Raw genomic sequence first — 23,038 nt, forward strand, 5'->3', positions numbered from 1 at the left:
CCTCGTGTTCCACAACTATTTTGTGATAACATTACTGCTCTACATATGACAATTAATTCAATTTTTCATGCTCGCATCAAACATATTAAGCTTGACTATCATTTTGTTCGTGAAAAAGTAGACATAAGAGCTCTTGTCACTCGCTACATTCCTACATCATCACAACTTGTTGATGTCTTTACCAAACCACTGGCGAATGATTTGTTTCTCAAATTTTACCGTAAGTTAGGTGTGTATCCAAATCCATCTGCCAACTCGAGGAGGCATGATAAGGAACATAATACAAAACATTTGATATATGTCAATTCAAAAATTAATAAGGACGAAAGATCAGCATGAGTTTCAAAATGGGAGGATGACAAAAGTCTACATCAATTTTAAAATTCATCGATAAATAACTTGAAAATCTACATCAATTTTAAAACAGGAGGATGGCAAAAGTCTTTGATCAATAATTTAAGAATATTATTGAGCGTGTACTTTTTTTGTTTTTTCACGTATAAATGTACTTCTCATGAAATCAAATAATATAAGATTTATGCAAATTTCTTCAATATTGACATATTAGTTTTGATCTTGTGCAGACGCAAATAATTATTTTGACGTCTTCAATGTTACAACTTTAAAGACATGATTATTTTTAAACACTTCAAAAGGTGAGTTTTCCGATAAACACATTTGCATCTTATAGTTTGGAGGTGTCTTTAGTCTCACTTTTTAGGCTATATGAGCATGTCGTAGTAGCTATATTCAACAACACTCAAAGACATTGGTGACATAGTCTTTAACCAAATGCAAAACATTCTAAATATTAACATTTGTATTGTCTCGGTTTTCACTTTTAAAATATATTGGGATGCAATATTTCATCATGACGTGAGTTGTAACGAGAATCCAACCATAGACATAATGATCCACGACTTACTCTAAAGACATCGTTTAGATCTAATTATACAATAAAAACTAAAAATTATAAGGGTCCTTTTGATGTACATAATAAGAAAAATTATAAGAATAAACTATCATATATTGTCTAAATTTGGTATTTGATGAACTGATAAGATATAATAAGTTAATTTGAAATTCTACTATATTATGTCTCTTTGGTTGAATTTCTATCTTAAATATGAGTTGGATTAGAAACTACCATGATAAATAAAAATAATAATTTACTCAATTACCATTATAAAATATAATTTAAAATATAAAATTGAAATATAATAAAATATAAATATAATTAAAATATAAAAATATAAATCTAATCAAATATAGATATAAAAGTTATAAGTAAAATTTATTCTTAAATTTAAAAATTAAAAATTAATTATTAATTTAAAAGTATTTATGATTTTATCCCAAAGACAATTTTTTTTCTTTTTATATAATTTATTAATTAGTATTCAAAATTATAAAATATTAAAATTAATTGATAATTTAAAATAAATATAATTTATTTATAAGGGTATTTCTGCCATTTATCTATATATATCATATCTTTATTTATATTCTAACAAATAAAATAGAATTATTTAGTTACTCGTGATTTTTTTAATTTAAATTATTTATTTAGTAGTGTCAATTGATACTTTTAAATATACAATCATTTCATTACTTGTTTAATTTTTTTAGTATTTTTTGTTAATTTATAATATTTAAAATATATTAAGTTAATTTAAAACTAATATGTAATTGTGCACAATGATAATTTTTTTATTTAAATATAATATAATATAATATATATTATATTGATGAGATGTGTGTCAAATACAGGATAAAATAAAATATTATTATCTTGTTGGTTATCACGTGTGTATCAAACATTATATATGATAATGTTTATCATGTCACCATCTTATCATATTTTTATTTAGTTTTATATCATATCATATTTTACGTATGAAACAAGACATAACTACACAATGATAATAGTTCATTATCAAAAGTTCCATTAACCTAATAAGTTGATCTTACTTTTAATCACATTACACTTAAATTTTTTTACTTTCTACTTCTCGCGGAAAAATGAGATTTTGTTGAAAATGACTCATAAGCAACGGTAAGTGGTGTGAGGTCAAAAGTAATTTGAATCTTAGTATTTAAAAACAATATTTTGTAAAAATAAACTATAGTTGTTATGTAGTAAGAGACATAATAATCATTGGTCGAACGTCGTTGTCACATGTCTTGTGATATAAATTTGCAATTTCATTTTCCTTTATCTTTTAACATCAAGTTGTTTTTATCAGGTTTTGTAGTTCGAAGTTCAATTAGTAAGTAAAGCATGATAGATTATTGTTTTGGCCAAATTTTAAATTTGAATTATCTCGAACAATTCATCATTAACAAAACTTATTAACCACTTAAATTCAATCACTATATTAAATTTAATCATTATTATTTAATTTCAAAGACTTAAAAATAATATTGATTAACATCTCAACCTAGTCGCCTCCCTCTTGTCTAGTTACTATTTTTTAATTGAAGAGAGGTGGTTCATGGTCAAAGTTTTGATATAGAACCACTCATTTAAAAGGGTTTTTCTTATTTTTTATTTAAATAAATATTTTTTACACGTATTTAATTTTTCTTTCGCGTCGTTTTGTAATTTTGTTGTCTTAGTGCGACTTTTTTTTAGGTCTTAGTGCGAAGTATCATTAATTTACCATATTTTTATAGTGTTCATTTGGTTTAGATTGATACATTAACTTTGTTCAAGTGCAAATACAGTTAATGACTTTAGTGTCGTCAACGTCACAACTTCAAATGTATATTCTAAACATTTCATATTTTAATTAATTTATTTGTTTGTTTTGACGAATTAAAACAATGATATTTTAGATCTTATAATAAAGTCATCTTCATAATTAGTAAGATTTAGCTCCACTCATATATTCTGAAATTGTTAAGTTGATATTTTTGCTATTTCAATCTACATATCAAAATTTTGATATGTTTTGACGCATGTTGGAATTTAAACTCCACTTATTTATAGTTAATAGGTGTGAATTCACGGTTAATTTTATTTTCAAAATACTAAATAAATTATAAGCACCGATTGGAAAAAAAAAGTTGTTTTTAAATATGGTTTATTTTCAATTTACTAGATGCATTTTATTTTCTCCAAACATAACTCTAATTAATACTATTAATTTATCTAGTAATATGAAAAATCATATCGTTATCCAATTTGAAATATTTCTAAAAACAATATTATAACGAAAAATAAAATAATATGAAAATCATTTAAAAAAAAAATCTTAAAACAGAAAGGGACAAATGAATTACCTTAAAAGCGTTCAAAAAGTGATTCTAAACGCTTGTTGTCATTTCATTTGATTTCAATCCTAACGCAAGCGGAAACTCTAATCAAGCTTGTATTGTAGCAGCAATGTTGGTGCTCTTCCTTTGTCTCTTCCTCTTGTTACTCTTCTTATTCAAATTCATCACCGCCTATGGTAATTCACTTGTAATCTCTTTATTTTATTCTATTACTATTTTTCGACACTTATTATTGTTTTGATTTGTTATTAGGGGATTTCACTTTGATGTCAAAGAAGCAACCAAAACTCGAAAAAATTGAAGATAAGGTTTTTTCATTGTTTTCTTATGCCATTGCTACAATAATCAAAATCAAATGTTTCACTCACTTCTCAATCATGTTATTATATATCTTAATGTTTCATCTTTTTCTAGGTTGTTTGGATTACTGGTGCTAGCCGTGGAATTGGTATATAGCTATACCCTTTTATTTTCCTTTATATCATATTTCTATTTCTATAGTTACGTATTCATTCATATTTCATTATTCAAATTCACCCAGAACAGAAATGACTTTGATATGTGAATGGATCAATCAAAGTTATTAACTTTGCAGTAATTTAAATTAACCCTTTGGTCCCTACTTTAATGATCACCTTCCAACACGTGTCTTGATCAAATTAATCATGCTTTGCCATCCAATTCCAGTTTTGGAATCTACTCTATTTCGTTTTAGGGTTTTTCTTGTGCTTGAATTATTCTCTACTGATGATTCCTTTGAAAAGCCAGAATCTTTTTCTTATTAGTTGTGTTGTACACGTGACGAATTTCTTTTGTTGTTTTCTTTACACTATTCAATGATGTATATGTAGGCGAAATTCTAGCTAAACAGCTTGCAAGTTTAGGGGCCAAATTAATAATCTCTGCAAGGGATGAAGCTGAGTTAAACCGAGTAAAGTCACAGCTGAAAGGTACAGTTATTATTAATTTATAGCTGCATGTAATGTAAGATATAAATTACATACTTATGTCTGTGTACAGATAATGATATGGACATTTGCCATTATGATTAATATGTGAATTGCATACCACCAGGTAAGCATGCACCTGACAAGGTAAAGATTTTGAAGTTGGATTTAACTTCTGGAGAAGATGCTCTTCGGGAAGCTGTCGATTTAGCAGAATGCTTTTTTCCAGAGTCTGGCATTGATTATATGATCCATAATGCTGCTTTTGAGCGCCCTGTAAGTGGTTGGTTGCTTTATCTATTGGATATATTTCACATATCAGAAGTTGCATAGGCAACAAAACTTAAATATACCTGTTATATTAGAAGACACACCTAAAATGTAAAACAAGAGGGAAAAATTGGGCGTATTGTGTCTTCTTTTTGAGATATATTATGTATGCGTGTATCATTTTTTTTATCTGTACGCTATTTTATATTTTTCTTTTGGTGATTAATTACAATTCTAAAATATTGGAATAAATTTAGAATGTTTCCTCATAAGGAATTCTTACTTCACTTGTGATGATTTTGATTGTTGTGTCTGCATGCTAGTAATATTTGTAGCAATTATCTTTATTAATTGAACACTGGAATCAAGAAAACGCCTTGACATGCTTGCATATTTACGTTTACGCGCTTCTATGATATAGGGGTGATGCTTTGTGAGGGTTCATGAAAGTTATATGCACTAGTATGTTTAACGATTATTTATTTTATTATATAGTTCCTTAATAGAAAATATTATGAAATAGTTATTTTGTTTTGCAGAAAACATCCGTTTTAGATGTAACCGAGGATGGTCTCAAGGTACTTCATGAACGTGACTCTTTTTCCCGTTGCTTAATTACCAAAGTTTTAAAAAGTGTTCCCCTCCCCTTTTTTAGTTTTCTTTCGAAAAAATGAAAGCAGTCTTCTAAAGTTCTGCTTTACTCTTTCACTTTTCTGATTAGGCAACATTTGATGTCAATGTTATTGGGACAATAACTCTCACAAGGCTCTTGACACCTTTCATGTTGAAGAGGGGGAAAGGTCATTTTGTTGTGGTATGTCGGAATTATTTGATAATATCATATTTTGGTAATGGAATCTGCTTAGCAATATTATATTAAGTGGTTAGTAAATACGTCATGGTGGCCAAGCTTGCAGCAAAATGTTTGTGACTGAATTTTTTTTATTAACCGAGACACATAAAGGAAAAAGGAGTAGTCACTAATTAGTTGGCTTTTCAATTACATTTTACCTTTGAATGGACAATCATAATCTTAACTGTTTGGTAATAATATATTGGCACATGTTTTGTCTTGTGTACGCTAGTTTCTGACCATGCTAATAACTGACACGTGTATTCTTCGAGTTTATTAGATATTTTCTTAATTTAGAACCCCATTTCATGCTTATAAATTTATAATATTATGTTCTATGTTTATTATCAGATGAGTAGTGCAGCAGGAAAGACACCTGCCCCAGGTCAGGCTGTATACTCCGCTTCTAAATTTGCACTAAATGGGTACTTCCATTCCTTGCGTTCAGAGGTATATAGATAGTGTTTATTATCTTTGATAAAAGGGAAGGAATTAACAGCAATAAACCATACTGTAACGTAATATTTAACTGGAAAATAAATGCATAGTTTTTCTTGAGAAGAAAAAAATGGATATAGTAGATGTTGTTTTATTCTAATTATTACCATACAGTACATATCACGCACAACTAATCTTTTTATGGTGGCAGCTCTGTCAGAAAGGAATCCAGGTAACTGTTGTCTGTCCTGGTCCCATAGAAACAAAAAATAACGCTGGATCAAGGGTTCCATCTGAGGTATACACCTTTGCCAACTTATCATCCATTGTTAGTGTAAAGAAAGACACAGCTTAAGTCTGTCTGTTTTTACTTTACTTTATTTCCACCATGCAGGCATCTTCATTAACTGCTTATAATCCATTGAGATTGCTAAAGTATACATGACTACTCTCTAAGTTTATGTATACTTCATGTTTTGCAAGAATGAAGATTGAGAGTGCTAAATCAAGATATATCACTATTTTCGAAGTTTATTGTGTACATGTTTTAACAATAATGAAGATAGTTGCTTTCATTGTACTTATTAGCCATAGTTGATGTGCAAATCATCTAAGGTGAGATTCTGCCATTTTCCATAATAGGTGCTACCCCAAATTTCTCTCTACTACAATCATTCCTAGTCCTATCTCGTCTTATGTCTCCAAACCTGGTCAAATTTATGAATAAAAATGAATTGTAGATGGACGAGAAGGACAAGCAAGATCCTGGACATGGCGTTTACAGTATAAACTTTTGTTTATGTTCTTGTTTGTTAGTTACCATTGTCCATATGAATGTGTGTCGTGCATGTTTTTGCTGGATGCATTGTCTGAATCATTAAAAGTTTGTTTTCTTACTTTTTAAAATTCTGCCTTGACAGAAGCGTGTGTCAGCGGAGAAGTGTGCAGAGCTGACTATTATTGCTGCAACCCATGGCTTAAAGGAAGCTTGGATATCATATCAGGTAAAAGCATTGATATTAGCTTATTAGCAATTTACTTATGTTAGAATACTCCTCCATTTTTAAACTTTTGTGCCTTCATAGGTTACTGTTTTATCATAATCACGATGGTATATGTCTCGGGAAGAGACCGAGTCAGGGAGGGTGGGGATAGCTAGTCAGTAATCTGCATAATACTTGCTTCTGGTTACCTTTTATTTAACTTGCACCTGCACTCATTAATTTCTTTTCCTCTAAGATAAGTGAATTTCTGATGTTAATCGTGTTAAAGTATCATCCTTACAAGTTACAATCTATTGTTGTGTAACATTATAAATTCAAGTATGATGCTGGGAATATCTGTTCCTGCTTTACTCAGTAAGTTTAGTAGTTTATATTCATTCAACCCGGAATATTGAATACTTTGGCCAAATTGAAAATTTGTTGCATCTAGCATTTAACCTCTCATGATAGATAGGCTATATGGAACGCATATACATTCTATATGGTAGTTATCATGAATTATAATTTCCAGCTTGCAACTTAGGTCGTTAATACTCATAGCCGAACTTTTTTGCAGCCTGTGCTTGCGGTCATGTACCTTGTTCAGTACATGCCAACTATTGGTTATTGGCTCATGGACAAGGTATTATTTTCCATCTTTCATATGCATTTTGTTAGTCTTTGTGACATTTGGTTTTTATTACATACTACTAATTATTGGCTTTGTATAAATGATTGGTAGGTTGGTAAAAATCGAGTGGAGGCTGCTGAACAGAAGGGAAGCACTTATTCTTTGAGCCTACTTCTTGGAAAAAATAAGGCTGCGTGATGCCTATAGATTCATGTTTTTCAAAATATTTTTATCAAATACAATTTACTTGAAGGTTATTTTATCAAACTGAGCAACACCCTTTCTGACAATTGACAAAATACACCATACAGAATATCTAATTGAACAATAAAAGGATAATGTGGTACTTCAAATTTCCTGCCATAGCTAAAACTAAGGAACGTTTAGACCTTGCATTTGCATGAGATGAATTCCAAAGGTGCAACATGTGATAGTGTTATCTCCTCTATGGACAATGAAGTTTTAAAAAGGAGAATATGAATGGAAAACCTTTTAATCTTTAAATATTTCTTATTTTTTTAATATTATCGTTTTTGAAGAATATCAATGTATGTATTGCAATCGTTTGTAATTGTATGCATTTTATGTCACAAATAGCGTGACTATTGAATTCTAATGGGTGCCTCTACATGTATAAACTAAACTCCAAATTGATTCCAATATACAACAGTATATTTGGTAGTCTGTACATAAACTAGTGAATCTTAAAGGTAGTTTTGATACTTAGGACATAATTTTTGTATATAAAAATGTTTACTTTATGATAATAAACTGAAGAAACAATTGTTTATAATATCTTTGTAGCGTGCAGATCCATATCTAGGTAAATTTTAGATTTGCAGCTTCCAAGTTGTAATTGATTTGATTAATTTCATATTTCAAGATGATATCAGCAATGTTGACAAAAAGAAAATGATATCAGCAATTGATAAAGTAAAAAATTCATTCAAAAGCAAAATTATGATAGGAAAATTATTTGAAAGAACTTGAGGAAGAGGTCTGCCTTAGTGTGTTTAGAAAAGTATTTGTGAAATTGATGAAATTTAAATTAAAATTGATAAGAAATAGAGTGATAAGGAGTGGACTTTCATTCTTAATATTAATAATACTTGTTACTAATATTGACCATAGCCGGAAAAAAAATTGATTTATGTGAGTATTTGTGCAAATTAATTTAGTGAAAAACATTCAACCATGCGCAAAGTCGTTTTTCTTACAGAAACACAAACTACTTTTTAATTAAAATAAAATTAATTTATACGAGTATTTGTGCATTCGTTTGGTCAAAAATATTCAATCAAACACTATTTTTTATTCCATGTCAGGAGTAGTAAAAACTGATTTCGAATGAATAAAATTAATTTTAACATGTTTGATTGTTTTCGAGTAGAATTGATTGTCTTTAGAATTAATCTTAATTTTTAATTAAAAATTAAAATTTGTAGCTTTTCAGTCTAAAAATGATTTTTATATTAAAAATTATTGTTCAACTCATTTTTACGTAAATGTATTCAAACATAAAAATATCTACACCAATAATACTCTTATTTGGGTGTTTAAGTGGGTTCCACAATTACACATTACTTATTTATAATTTTTTAATACAAGCTTAATAATCTCTCAATTCCTCCAACCCGACCCCTAAAGAAATTACTAAATAGTTTTCACCAATAACCCTTTTTTATTACATTTCCACAACATCCATTCATTTTAATACAATTTATTAAGCAGTACCCGAAAAAGAAAATGCTTATAACTATTCTTTCTTAATAGTCACCCATAATTTCTTTAATTGGGTGACTAATAGGTAGTGGTCCTTAATAGTAAGGGTGGACATGTTTTGGTCGAAATCAATCGGAAAAATCAAACATAAGAAAAGTCGTTTCATGTAAAACTCAGCACATCTCTAAGTGTAGAATTGGTTCGTTTGCTCAAATGTGACAGATTGGACGAATTGCGGTCAAGGCAGGTTCTATTTATTTCATGAAGAATGAAAGAAGACCGAAAGAATAACACTAAAAAGAACACTGAAAAGTCTTGTTTAATAACCCAGTCAATCACCAACCCTTCTTAATAGACAAATTAATAGACAAAATAGATAAAGCATCTACCATTGGACATGTTCTAACCACTTAATAATCAACTCTACGTTTAAATAAAATCAATTCATTCAAAATTAATTTTTGTTAATGCAGGACCACAACACACTGATTAAATTAAATAGATAAATTATACACACTGATTAAATTAAAATGAAGAGAAATTATTTTTGATATATTACAGACATTTAACAAAATCACGTTTATGTCCCATGAAAATACAAGTTGAAGGAGATCATACAACCATAACTTCCCCATCCATCGAATAGGATTTCTAAATAAGATATTAGTTGACCCCACTTGTAGACATTGTCATACTGTATTTGTGTTTAAGGTAAGATTTGATGAAGGGATCCAACTCGCCATCCATAACAGACGCGATATCTGGGGTATCATGCCCCGTTCTTACATCCTTTACTAGTTTGTATGGATGGAACACATAATTTCTAATTTGTTGTCCCCATTCAGCCTTCACCGTGTCTCCTCGAATCTGCTTAATTTCGGATGCACGTTGCTCCTCAGCTATCACCAACAGCTTAGCTTTTAAACGGCTTAAAGCCTTTATCTTATTTGCTAGTTGGGATCTCTGCTCTGCACAATCGTAGCTTGGAGTTAAAACGCGCAATTAAAAATAAAGATAATTGAATTGGATGCAGACTAGCACAAGAGAAGTGGCTCTCAAAATTTTTACAAAAGCAAAATCAAATAGTCCTGAACCCCCAGCAAAAGTAATACAACAAAACAATTACAGTAGTGACAAACATAGCAGAAACCTGTAGACACAGTTATTAAATCGCATTTCAAATTGATTCGGTAAGGTCACACAGAGAGCCGATAACTGAGTGAAGTGCCTCTGTTTCAAAAGAATGGAAACAGAACAAAAGGAGATAGAAGAACCTGTGCAACGAACAGCAACACCAGTTGGGATATGTGTAATCCGAACTGCAGTTTCAACCTTGTTCACATTCTGACCTCCTTTTCCACCTGCTCTTGAAAAACTAATCTCCAGGTCCTCCTCAGGAATTTCAACATCCAGAGATTCTTCTGGAAGAAGAGGCATGACTTCAACACCAGAAAAGCTTGTCTGTTCAGATATTAAAATATTGATGTTTAAAAAAAATGTGTGCATTTGATAATTAGAGGCAAATGACTAAGCACATTTAAAACTTTTTTCTATTAATGGTAGGGGCGTACAAGACCCGGTTCGTCCCGCGAATCCGACCTGACCCATAAGCAACGGGTTGTGTCTGACCCGATAAAAAAAAACAAGGACAAAAAAAGACAGGACATAGACAAGGTAAAAAAATGATCGGGTTTGAGTCATCCTCCGGGTTACTTGTCCCATCCCAAAATACATTAACGACAAGAGATTTTTTATTTATTTATTATTATTTTACCTTATTACTGATTCCACTTCACTAACTTAATTTAGGGTTTGAAAAAATTTCCTCTTCCCTGCATCATTTCTCCTCCCCGTGACTGCATATTCACTTTTCTTCTCCTCCCTCCCAAGGTTGTTTTGATATTACTCTTGATTAAACAGTAAGACTATTAGGTGGTGAAAGATGTATGGATCCATTAGGTAGTAAGTTACATGTTTTGTATGACAATATTATGAGTTACTACTTTTGAATGAATTGACAAGTGGTAATCGTAGGTGGCTTGATATGAGTTATTTTAAATTAATTTTTTTTTCTAAAAAAAAGTTCAAGAATTACTAGTTGGCAACTCGTCTTGGGACCAACCGATCTCGTCTTATTTCACCCTATATTTATTGAACCGCAACTAATCGGGGTTGGTCGGATTAAGGGACGGGCTAGGGTCTAAAAATTGACCCGATCAAATATTGGGATCAGGTAAGGGACACACCAAACCCCGACCTAACATGTCATTTGTACACTCCTAATAAATAGACATTTGTGTTGTACAGTCTACCGCAGCACTTCTCTGAGTTTTTGTGGGAACTGATCACACAATCTGACATTCAGCTAACCAAAAAAGTTTTTATTACCTGGCGAAGACCTTTGGAATTAAAAGGGGATTGCCGAACAATGCGATGTGTTCCTTTCTCCCCAGACAAATACCCATACGCATAGCGACCTTCAACTTCGATGGTGGCAGATTTAATTCCAGCTTCTTCTCCAAGAGATTTCTCAACCACTCTGGTTTTGTATCTATGTTTTTCACCCCATCTCATGTACATCCTAAGAAGCATATCCGCCCAGTCCTGCACTGGAAATGAGAATTTTCGTACAGAAGTTGAAATTGAATACTCAGCATCACCACCAAGTACTCAAATTCCAAGCAAAACACAACAGAAAAAATAACTGGAAAGATTGATCAGTTGCATCTACTGACTACATAGTGCAGGCCCACTATATTATGGTTTGAAAAAAAAAACAGCAAAGCAAGATTCTCAAATGACTATTTTTTATAAATGGCAGAATATTACATGCTCAAGTCTCAACAAACCCACACCTACATATTACGAGGACACTTGTCTATATTTAAATGCATATGACAGTTACTTGTCAGTACATTGGTGGCTATGAACAAATTTCTGGAAGCCCTGGAGAGGTTTAAAAATGGCGAGATATAGAGGACTAGAGGTGGCATTCTAAAGCCATCGCTGCAGTAAATATTTACTCAGAATGAAAAAAGGGGTTAAATTCTACCCGTGTAATATATATTTAAACAATAAAATTTTCACCTCTAGGACTAGGAGTGAGAGAAACATGTTCATTACTGTAGCAACAGCACATAGATATCTGTTTACCTGTGCATCGGTACCTCCAGCACCTGCTGTAATAGAGATAACAGCACCTTCTTTATCGTAAGGGCCAGAAAGAAGTTGAGTCAGCTCAAACCGATCAAGTGACTTATTCAGTTCTTTAATAAGATTAGAAGCCTCCTCATAAAGCCCTTTATCAACGGATTCCATTTCCTCTGTCAGCATAACTATGGTTTCTGCATCCTCAACCTACATTCATTGAAAAGGAGACCATACTGGCATATGACTAAATTGGCACAAGTGAAAAAGTGGAGACACTCAATTCAACTTAAGTCCTTATGAGAGCGATAGATTTGCTAAACACCGCACAAGCTTCATTTTTTTATCAATTTGTTTTTTATCTTTCCTGCACTTGATTAGGAGGAGCAATGGTTGATGGCAGTTGAAATAGCTTGTGGCAATGGTTTCAATTTTACAAAATCACCTTCCTTTATTTGTTATTAGCACACCTTCACTGCCAGTTTTAAGGCATTTAAAAGTTAACACTAAAACTTGGGACCGCTTCATTTATTAATATAGATAGATATTAGTATTACTATAACTGCATGTTAGTCTTCATGTGATTATTCCTAAAATATTGATAAACTTTTATCTAACCTGAGTTTTGTACTCATTGAGCAATTTTATCTTATCTTTGACATCAGCCAATGTGGAAAGAGTCTGTTGAGCTTTAGCTTGATTATCCCAAAAGGAGCTACTAGATGCTTCCTCCTCCAAATTGACAAGTTCTTGCTCCAGTAGCTGTAGACCAGATGATTCTCTAATCTCTTTGACACGCTGTGACGTAATTTCAACATCCCTCCTCAGCAAATAAAAATCTGCAACACAATGCCGAGTGTGCTACTTCAAAAGAGACTAATCCAGAACTGATTTTAGTTACTTTCCTCTATTAACTCCACCCACGCGTTATGGTGCAGTATATGATTATACAAAAGGAAAAGAGAAACGGGGAAGTACCCCGAATTAAACCTAAAGAAGTCCATATGAATTGATATCAATGCACGAATCTACTCATTCAATTATAAAATAACACTTCAGATAACAATCAATTGGAATAGAAAAAAATTAATGACCAACAAATGTAATAAGATACTGCCCTGTAGTCTCGGAGTGTTTCGGCCTATGCCATTCCTTTAAATGCTTCTCAATAGTTAAAAATAAAATAGTTGATGCAATACAACCTTAGGAAACAAAAGGATGTAGGTTCCAGTCGTGGCGACTTAGTCTAAAGCTAAAAGTCAAAGAACCCCTTCAAATTATGCACATCAACTCCTTACAAGGGGTTTATGCAAACTTGCACAGGGGGGTAAAAATTACGACGTTGTCACATAAAAATCAAGTGAATTCAAGAAGTCAACTGGGCAAGTTTTAAGGGATTTCGGTTGTTACTTGTCAGCAGATATAAAACAACTGCATACAATCTTAACCATTAAAATAAGTTTCTCAATTGCAGGTCGCAAAAAATAGCAGTTCAAATTTCGCTATGATACATTGCCACAATAGCGGCTATTTGACAACATTTTGTACTAAATAATGTATTGCGGATCAATAGCAATTTATTCAAATTCCACTGTGCTATAACGGTTATTTGACAATACTGCATCAAAATGACTGAATTTTATTATTATATTATAAAATAAAATTTTAAAGACTTAAAATTACTTGAGATGTGAGGCAGTTACTTTGAAACTGGTGTGGTTCAATTTCCATTTGGAACCACAGGGATTCTACAACTGCATTATAGCCGTATTCTAAATACTAATATCATAACATAACAAGAGCCTATGCTTGGTGTATGAATAAAAATGTCACGTGATTTTCTCTGAATTATTATGCTTAAGCACTTCAGCTAAAGTACAAAGTCATAACATAAATGTATCTCGTTGATTTATAAGAAAAGACAAAATGTAGTACCTTGAAGTGCCGAATCACTTGTATAAGTATCCTCCCCTTCCCCAACACTCAATTGGTTCTCCGGCGTGGCAAACAAAACTACAACAAGAACAAAAAACATATAGATATTGTCAAATCAGAATTATAGCAAACGTTCATACACGAAGACACATTCGAATTGAAAATAAATAAGAAGCAAGAGAAACATACCAGGTGGTGGAGGAGAAGGACGATGAGAGAGAGTGGTGCGGAAAGATAAGAAGGGAAAATGTGTTGAAGAAGAAGGAGAGAGATGTTTTGGAATGAGAAGCGGTTGTTTACAAAACCTGAAGGTTTTGGCAGTTGCAGTGGTGTAGCAGTACAAAGGTTGCGAAACAACCTCCATGGCTTCCGAGTTAGTTAGGGTTTTTATATTCGCAAACGATTCTTCCCCGCGGAATGTTGCTTCTTATCACCGCCACTCGCTCCAAGGTGAAAGACACACTCTGAGTCGCTTTGACGGGTCTCGCACGGGTTCGCTCACTTCATCCGGGTTGGATATGGTTACTGTCAGGAGCGGTTAATTTTCTCGGGTAGTTTGGGTGAACAAAAATGTTATTTGACACGATACTTATATCGTATTACGGTGAAATTTCTATTTTTAGTTATTGATTAATTTTTTTACACATATTTATACTATAAACCATTAAAATATTAATTATTTATTTAATATATATTATGTTAATCGTTAAAATGTAAAATGTGAATTTATTTAGTGGTTAAAAAAATATAATGATTGTCATCTTTTTAAGTAGTTAATATACTTTATGCGTCTCACAATAAGGGTTAAAAAAAAAAGTCAAGAATGTCATTTATAATTGTTACATGCAACTTTAATTTTATTTTTTATATTATATTTCAATTATTATTATATACACAACTTTAAAAATATTATTATATTTTACATTAATAATAGTAAAAATCACATTAATAATTAAGATGAATAATTTGATAAAATAACTTTTTTTTTTCTTTTAAATGTTGTTTTTTTTTAATATATGTGTATAAAAATTTAAAGTGACACTCATTGTGAAACGTATTGAATATGTTTAAAAATTTGTTAATAACATGTGTTTTATGGTTAATAAAATATTCAAAATGGTTAATGACATAAATCTAGATATTGTGTTACAAATATGTATTTATTTTATTTTTAAAAAATAAAGTTTTAAAAAGATAAAGTCAACATTACACTCTATAGATTTGATATTTATGTGTAACTGTATGTTCCAATATTACAGTTAGAGAAAGTTATGACTCTAATAACTTCATATTGATCTCAATATCAGTGGCATTATACAGTTTTCATATTCAGTATCATGACATTAATTGCTATTGATTCAGTCACAACATGTGTATAGATGTTATGATTGTTTCTTCATATATGTTTATTATCGTAATTAGTCCTAACATAATTCTAGGATCTCATATGTACTACAACTGTGTATATAAACACAGTCTGTCAAATGTATCAATAAGTCATTTTTTCATACCTTTCTCTCTTGGTATCAGAGCACTTAAGCTTGAAGGCTCTCGATCCAATCATGTCATCTACTGCTAACACAAATCACAAAAATGATCTACCTACAACTGTCTCTGTCAAGCTGGATAGAGATAACTATCTCCTATGGAAGTCACTAGTTCTTCCATTGATTAGAGGATGCAAACTTGATGGTTACATTCTAGGAACCAAAGAATGTCCTGAACAATTTATCTCCACAAATGACACAACTAAGAAAAGCAATCCTGACTATGAAGAGTGGATTGCACATGATCAAGCTCTCCTAGGATGGCTAAGAAATTCAATGGCCATTGACATTGCAACGCAGTTGCTGCATTGTGAAACCTCTAAGGAACTTTGGAATGAAGCACAAAGCCTAGCAGGTGCACACACAAAATCAAGAACAATCTACCTCAAATCAGAATTTCATAACACCCGCAAAGGAGAAATGAAGATGGATCAATATCTTCTCAAAATGAAGAACCTCTATGACAAATTAAAACTGGCAGGATCACCAATCTCCAGCTCGGACCTGATAATTCAGACACTAAATGGTCTGGATGCTGATTATAATCCTGTGGTGGTCAAATTATCTGATCAAATCAACCTTAATTGGATTGATCTACAAGCCTAACTATTGGCATTTGAAAACAGAATGGAACAACTGAACAATTTCAGTAATCTCTCAATGAATGCTTCAGCAAACCTTGCAAGCCAAACTCATTTCAGAAGCAACAAATCTGGGACACGAGGCAACTGGAGAGGTTCTAACTTCAGAGGAGGTAGAGGAAGAGGTAGATCTAAACCAACATGCCAGGTATGTAACAAGATAGGTCACACTGCAGTGCAATGTTTTTACCGTTTTGACAAATCATACACATGCTCAAATCACTATGTTGAGAATAACAAGCAAGAAAATCACAATGCTTTCATAGCCTCACCTTACCACGATCAGGACTATGAATGGTATTTCGACAGTGGAGCTAGCAATCATGTGACTCATCAAAATGAGAAACTCCAAGACCTCAGTGAAAGCAATGGTAAGAATTCTCTGCTAGTTGGCAATGGTAACGGGTTGAGAATATTGGGCTCAGGCTCGACTGAACTAAATAAACTCAACCTGCATAATGTCTTGTATGTCCCTGAAATAACCAAAAACCTGTTAAGTATATCTAAATTAACTGCAGACAATAATGCTATTGTTGAATTTGATGCAAACTATTGCTATGTGAAGGACAAAATGACAGGGAATGCATTACTAAAAGGGAAAGTTAAAGATGAGTTATATCAACTTTCAAGTGCCAACTCCCAAGTCAATAAAGACCCATGTATCTACATGTTAGTCAAGGAGAATTGGCATAGAAAGCTTGGACATCCCAACAATAAAGTCATGGAAAAGGTGTTGAATAACTGCAATGTGAAGACATCATCAAATGATCATTTTTCATTATGTGAAGCTTGTCAATTTGGAAAACTTCACTTGTTACCATTTACATCATCATGTTCTCATGCTAAGGAACCTTTAGATCTAATTCATAGTGATGTATGGGGTCTAGCCCTAATTTTATCTCCATCTAATTTCAAGTACTATGTTCACTTTATTGATGATTTCAGCAGATTCACTTGGATTTTTCCCTTAAAACAAAAATCAGAAGCAGTACATGCTTTCACTCAATTCAAAAACATGGTTGAAAATTAGTTTAGCAGGAAAATAAAAATCCTGCAATGTGATGGTGGAGGTGAGTATAAACCGGTTCAGAAAATAGCCATAGAGTCAGGAATCCAATTTAGAATGTCATGTCCATATACCTCTCAGCAGAATGGTAGAGCAGAAAGAAAACATCGACATGTGGCTGAATTAGGATTCACACTACTAGCACAGGCCAAAATGCCCTTACACTACTGGTGGGAAGCTTTCTCGACCTCAGTTTTTCTTATCAACCGATTGCCATCATCAGTTAACCCAAATAAAAGTCCATATTCATTATTGTTTGGAAAGGAACCTGACTATGATGCCTTGAAGCCTTTCGGTTGTGCATGCCACCCTTGCCTCAAATCATACAATCAACACAAACTTCAATTCCACACCACTAGGTGTGTGTTCTTGGGATATAGTAACTCTCACAAGGGATATAAGTGTCTCAATTCTCATGGAAGAATTTTTGTCTCAAGACATGATGTCTTCAATGAGAATCATTTTCCATTTTATGATGGCTTTCTTGACACAAGGAATCCATTAAAAACTCTAACTGAAAGTGTCCATATTGTTCTTCCTCCTTTACCTACAGGTACCACTACAAGTCACACAATTGAACCAAGTAACAATGATGTGAACCACCAGGAAGAAGACCTAGCAGTTCATGAAGATCAACCAGTCCTCAGTGAGATCTCTGTCACTGCAGATGAGGCAACTTCTCATACAAATGAAGCACCAGCAACAACAGGCTCAATACAGGACACAGACCCGTAGAGGACACATTAGAAGACAATCAACATGTCTAGCAGATACGTACTAGGAGCAAGGCAAGGATCTACAAGCTCAAACTACCTTATATAGGACTGACAGAGACACACAAAGAGGATAAGGAACCAGAAAATGTCAATGAAGCTCAAGTCAAACCAAGGTGGAAAGAAGCCATGGATGCAGAATTTAAAGCTCTAACAGCAAATCACACTTGGACACTGGTACCATTTCAGGGGCAGAATAATATCATAGACTCAAAGTGGGTTTTTAAAACCAAGTACAAGGCAGATGGCTCAATTGAAAGAAGAAAAGCAAGACTGGTTGCCAAAGGTTTCCAACAAACTGCAGGTTTGGACTATGATGAGACCTTCAGTCCAGTGATCAAATCCAGCACTGTAAGAATTGTTCTATCCATTGCAGTACATCTAAATTGGGAAGTTAGGCAATTGGACATAAACAATGCATTCTTGAATGGCAATCTCAAAGAAACTGTGTTTATGCATCAACCAGAAGGATATATAGACTCAACCAAACCTTATCACATATGCAAATTAACCAAGGCAATCTATGGCCTGAAGCAAGCCCCAAGGGCATGGTTCGACAGGTTGAAGGGTACTCTACTAAAATGGGGATTTCAAAACACCAAGAGTGATTTATCACTGTTTGTCTTTAGAGGAACTGACCATATCACACTTCTCCTCATATATGTTGATGACATAATAGTAACAGGGAGCAACAAAAAGTTCCTAGAGACCTTCATCACTCAAATAAACATTGTTTTCTCTCTTAAAGACCTAGGTCCTCTACACTACTTCCTGGGAATTGAAGTACACAGAGATACTGGTGGAATGTACCTGAAACAAACAAAGTACATTAGAGACTTGCTCAAAAGGTTCAATATGGAAAAAGCCTCATCCTGTCCCACACCAATGGCAACAGGGAAACAACTAACTGTTGAAGGAGAACCTATGGCCAACCCTACACTATACAGACAAGCAATAGGTGCATTACAATACCTAATAAACATTAGGCCAGACATAGCGTTCTCGATCAACAAACTCAGCCAATTTATGAGTTCCCCAACCATAAATCATTGGCAAGATATAAAAAGGATATTAAGATATCTCCATGGAACAACAAATTTATGTCTTCATATCAAGTCCTCAACTGATCTTGATATTGTTGGATTCTCTGATGCAGATTGGGCTACTAGCATAGATGATAGGAAATCCATGGCAGGACAGTGTGTGTTCCTTGGTGAGACATTAATCTCGTGGGCCTCGAGAAAACAAAGAGTGGTGTCAAGGTCAAGTACTGAGGCAAAATACAGAGCTTGGCTGACCTAGCAGCTGAAGTAGCTTGGATTAGATCGCTATTAGGTGAGCTAAAACTTCCTATGTCCAGGAAACCAGTTTTATGGTGTGATAACTTGAGTGCCAAGGCACTAGCATCCAATCCAGTGATGCATGCTCGATCCAAACATATTGAAATAGATGTCCACTACATACATGATCAAGTACTTCAAGATCAAGTCACAATAGTCTACGTGCCCACAACAGATCAAATTGCAGATTGCTTTACCAAACCTCTCACACACACAAGGTTCAACATGATGAGAGACAAACTTGGGGTGACGATGTCACCATCAGTTTGAGAAGGGGAGTTAGAGAAAGTTATGACTCTAATAACTTCATATTGATCTCAATATCAATGGCATTATACAGTTTCCATATTCAGTATCATGACATTAATTGCTATTGATTCAGTCACAGCATGTGTATAGCTGTCATGACCGTTTCTTCATATATGTTTATTATTGTAATTAGTCCTATCATAATTATAGGATCTCATATGTACTACAACTGTGTATATAAACACAGTCTGTCAAATGTATCAATAAGTCATTTTTTTCATACCTTTCTCTCCATTACAACTATTTGAATGATTGCTAGTATGCTACATTTCACCACCTTCATAGGTGGCCCCATACTAAACCTATGCTCAAATACTATTTAAAATTCTAATGAAAATTGATTGTACTTTTTGAAATTAATAGATTGAGCTAAAATGAATATTTTAGTTTCCATAATGTTCAGAGCATCATATGAACAACGTAGAGTGTTGCAAACAATGTGTGCATAAATGAGAGACGACTTAAATAAATTAAGTGAAATAAATAAAGATTGTGACAACTCCAAAATCAATGTAGTTCGAACAATGACAAATTAATATTTGTTTTTAGCAACGACCGAGGAGCTTTCTAAATCAAAATGAATGGTGGAAAACACATTTGTCGATACCGAATAATGTTTTGACACTGTGAAGATTAACAAAGAGTTTGATCATTTTATACTTGGAAATTGTGAAAAAACGAAGGTCGAAAGCATTAGATGCGTGAGAGTAAAACTTTATAATGTGTCATCCAAATTTTCTATAATGTGAGTTATATACCTTTTGTTGTTGTCAATATAATTTATTTGGGGAGATGACATCACATGGATACAAATTTGTTGGTTAAAAATAGGGTTGCAAGGTGTACAGAGGGAGTACAGAGGGAGGTGTTTGGTTGTTGCGAAGGTAGAAAAATGGTAAGACTATCTACTTGAAATGGAAACCCCTTGATAACGACAAAGTGGTGAAAAGAAACTAAAATTTTCAAATGATGTGAAAAATTTAATTGAAGGAGGATTTGTTGATAATCAATTTAAACTTCTAATAGATAACCGTAGTGCAAATTTTAAATGCATAAAAAGGGGATGAATATTTTATGGTCTTATACTTTATTATTTAAACCTTGAAGATACAAATTCAACTTAGAAAATGAATTGAGAATTTCTATAAGTTATTGAAATTGTGGAGATCAACTCGCTTTCATTAATCACATTTTGAAAGAAGCCATACCCTTATCCTAGTCTTGTGAAGTGTGTATTTTCTCATCTAAGAGCAATTGAGTGTGCGAACACCTTAGAGGGTATTTTGTAGTGATAATGTCATCATTTATTGTAACTCTAAGAATGTGAGAGTTATCAAAGTGATACACAATTTGAGTTTTGTTACAAATCATTGTAATCATATTTGAGATAATAAAGATAATTATAGATGTATTTTCATGTACGCATACAATAGGTGTCGAAACCATGAAAATTATCATATGTTTTCTCATTTATTTATTTGTGGTGTGTGTTGACATACCAAATTATTCATACAAGATAAGTGGAATAGAAGTCTTTAAACCTATTTAGTTACATGTCATATATTTGATTTTTAGACGGACATATCAATTGTATACAGAGTGGGCCGTGCAAGCAGCCCAATAGCATAAGCTCCAATTGGCAAATGTCAGAACTTTTTTATTTTTTATAATATAGTAAAATGAGAGTGATTTTTTTTTAATATATTTTTAATCCATGCAAGAGTACAACATTTTAAATTTAACCTCTAAAAAATTTGTATCCACTTATAGTCTCTATTTTGATTTTATAAGACTTTTTTTGGGACTAAAATATATACTTTTTTTTTATAATTTTTTTTTTTAAAATAGAGACTAAAAGTGAATAATTTTTTTTTCTAGAGACTAAAAAGCTGAGAATATTTTAATAGGAACTAAAATAAAATTTTAAAACTTTATAAATACTAAAATTTATTTTACATTTTCTTACTTATTAAAATTGCAATTTCTTTTTATTATGAGTTCAATTTTAAAGATTATAACATATTTTCAAAAATATTTAAAACAACTATTTTCTTAATTATTAAAGCCTTAATTGCACTTTTGGTCCCCCTATTATAGGTGAAAATTGAAAGTAGTCCCCCATTTTGTTTCTCCCCAGTTTTAGTCCCCCAAACAGAATTTGAGTCTAAATCATGATGAGTTGTCATTTTTTTAATGACGTGTCAATAAAAAGCTGACGTGACAGACGCATACGTGGAATAAACTTATTATTATATTATTTCTAATTAAAAAATATAATTTATATTTTTAAAAATCATTATTATAATTGTTAAAAATCATTATTACAAATAAAATTTATTTGTTAAAATTAAATTAAAAGAAAAACACCTAAAATCAAAAATCCTAAACAAATCAAAATCAAAAGGATTCACTCATGAACCCTAAAATCATTCTGAACCCTAAAATCATGAACCTTAAAATCATTCTGAACCCTAAAATCATGAATCCTTTGTTCAATCGTTTTCATCACTGATTCGTTTTCATCACAGAACTAAACCATATGCAGAACCTGAACCTGAACCAAATTGCAGGGCAAAACAAAATTAGAACAAAATAAAGCATGTGGCTGAACCAGAACCAAACTACAACAAAATTAGAACAAAGTAAACCAGAACTAAACCAAAACAGAACCATCAAATCTAGCAGAACTAGAACCAAACCAGAACTAAACCAAAACAGAACCATCAAATCTAGCAGAACCAGAACCAAACCAGAACCAAAACAGAACTAAACCAGAACCAAAACAGAACTAAACCATGAACAGAATCAGAACAGAACCAAAACTGAACCAGAACAGAACCAAAACTGAACCAGAACAGAACCAGAAGCAGAACAGAACCAGAACCAGAACCAGAACTGAACAAAACTAGAACAAGCAGAACCAGTGATGAAAACGATTGAACAAAGGATTCGTGATTTTAGGGTTCAGAATAATTTTAGGTTCATGATTTTAGGGTTCAGAATGATTTTAGGGTTCATGAGTGAATCCTTTTGATTTTGATTTGTTTAGGATTTTTGATTTTAGGTGTTTTTTTTTTTTAATTTAATTTTAACAAATAAATTTTATTTGTAATAATGATTTTTAACAATTATAATAATGATTTTTAAAAATATAAAT

At 32.3% G+C, this 23,038-nt stretch overlaps 2 protein-coding genes across 3 annotated transcripts; one reads left to right on the forward strand and one right to left on the reverse strand.

Annotated features, from left to right (window-relative positions):
- The first annotated feature begins 3,295 nt into the window (after positions 1-3,295).
- On the forward strand, positions 3,296-8,017 carry LOC101515514 (uncharacterized). Of its 2 annotated transcripts, XM_004492803.3 has the most exons (12): positions 3,297-3,455; positions 3,532-3,587; positions 3,694-3,727; positions 4,131-4,229; positions 4,354-4,502; positions 5,036-5,074; positions 5,218-5,310; positions 5,701-5,799; positions 5,999-6,085; positions 6,708-6,791; positions 7,348-7,413; positions 7,513-8,017. In XM_004492803.3, exons 1-12 carry the CDS (start codon positions 3,389-3,391, stop codon positions 7,597-7,599), a joined length of 960 nt encoding a protein of 319 aa, XP_004492860.1. In that variant the 5' UTR covers positions 3,297-3,388; the 3' UTR covers positions 7,600-8,017. The 2 variants fall into 2 exon arrangements, with proteins under 2 accessions (XP_073222868.1, XP_004492860.1); XM_073366767.1 differs by lacking the exons at positions 6,708-6,791; positions 7,348-7,413; positions 7,513-8,017 and adding an exon at positions 6,182-6,369 and having other exon boundaries at positions 3,296-3,455.
- A 1,595-nt stretch (positions 8,018-9,612) lies between these two features.
- On the reverse strand, positions 9,613-14,769 carry LOC101488504 (peptide chain release factor PrfB1, chloroplastic). Its single transcript, XM_004492805.4, has 7 exons — positions 14,395-14,769; positions 14,206-14,283; positions 12,889-13,109; positions 12,277-12,480; positions 11,512-11,727; positions 10,398-10,584; positions 9,613-10,091 (listed from the first exon to the last, which is right to left on the reverse strand). The coding sequence occupies exons 1-7, from the start codon at positions 14,567-14,569 to the stop codon at positions 9,787-9,789; spliced, it is 1,386 nt and encodes a 461-aa protein (XP_004492862.1). The 5' UTR covers positions 14,570-14,769; the 3' UTR covers positions 9,613-9,786.
- Positions 14,770-23,038: the final 8,269 nt, after the last annotated feature.

This window comes from Cicer arietinum, chromosome 3, assembly GCF_000331145.2.
Source record: "Cicer arietinum cultivar CDC Frontier isolate Library 1 chromosome 3, Cicar.CDCFrontier_v2.0, whole genome shotgun sequence".
Classification (NCBI taxonomy): domain Eukaryota; kingdom Viridiplantae; phylum Streptophyta; class Magnoliopsida; order Fabales; family Fabaceae; genus Cicer; species Cicer arietinum.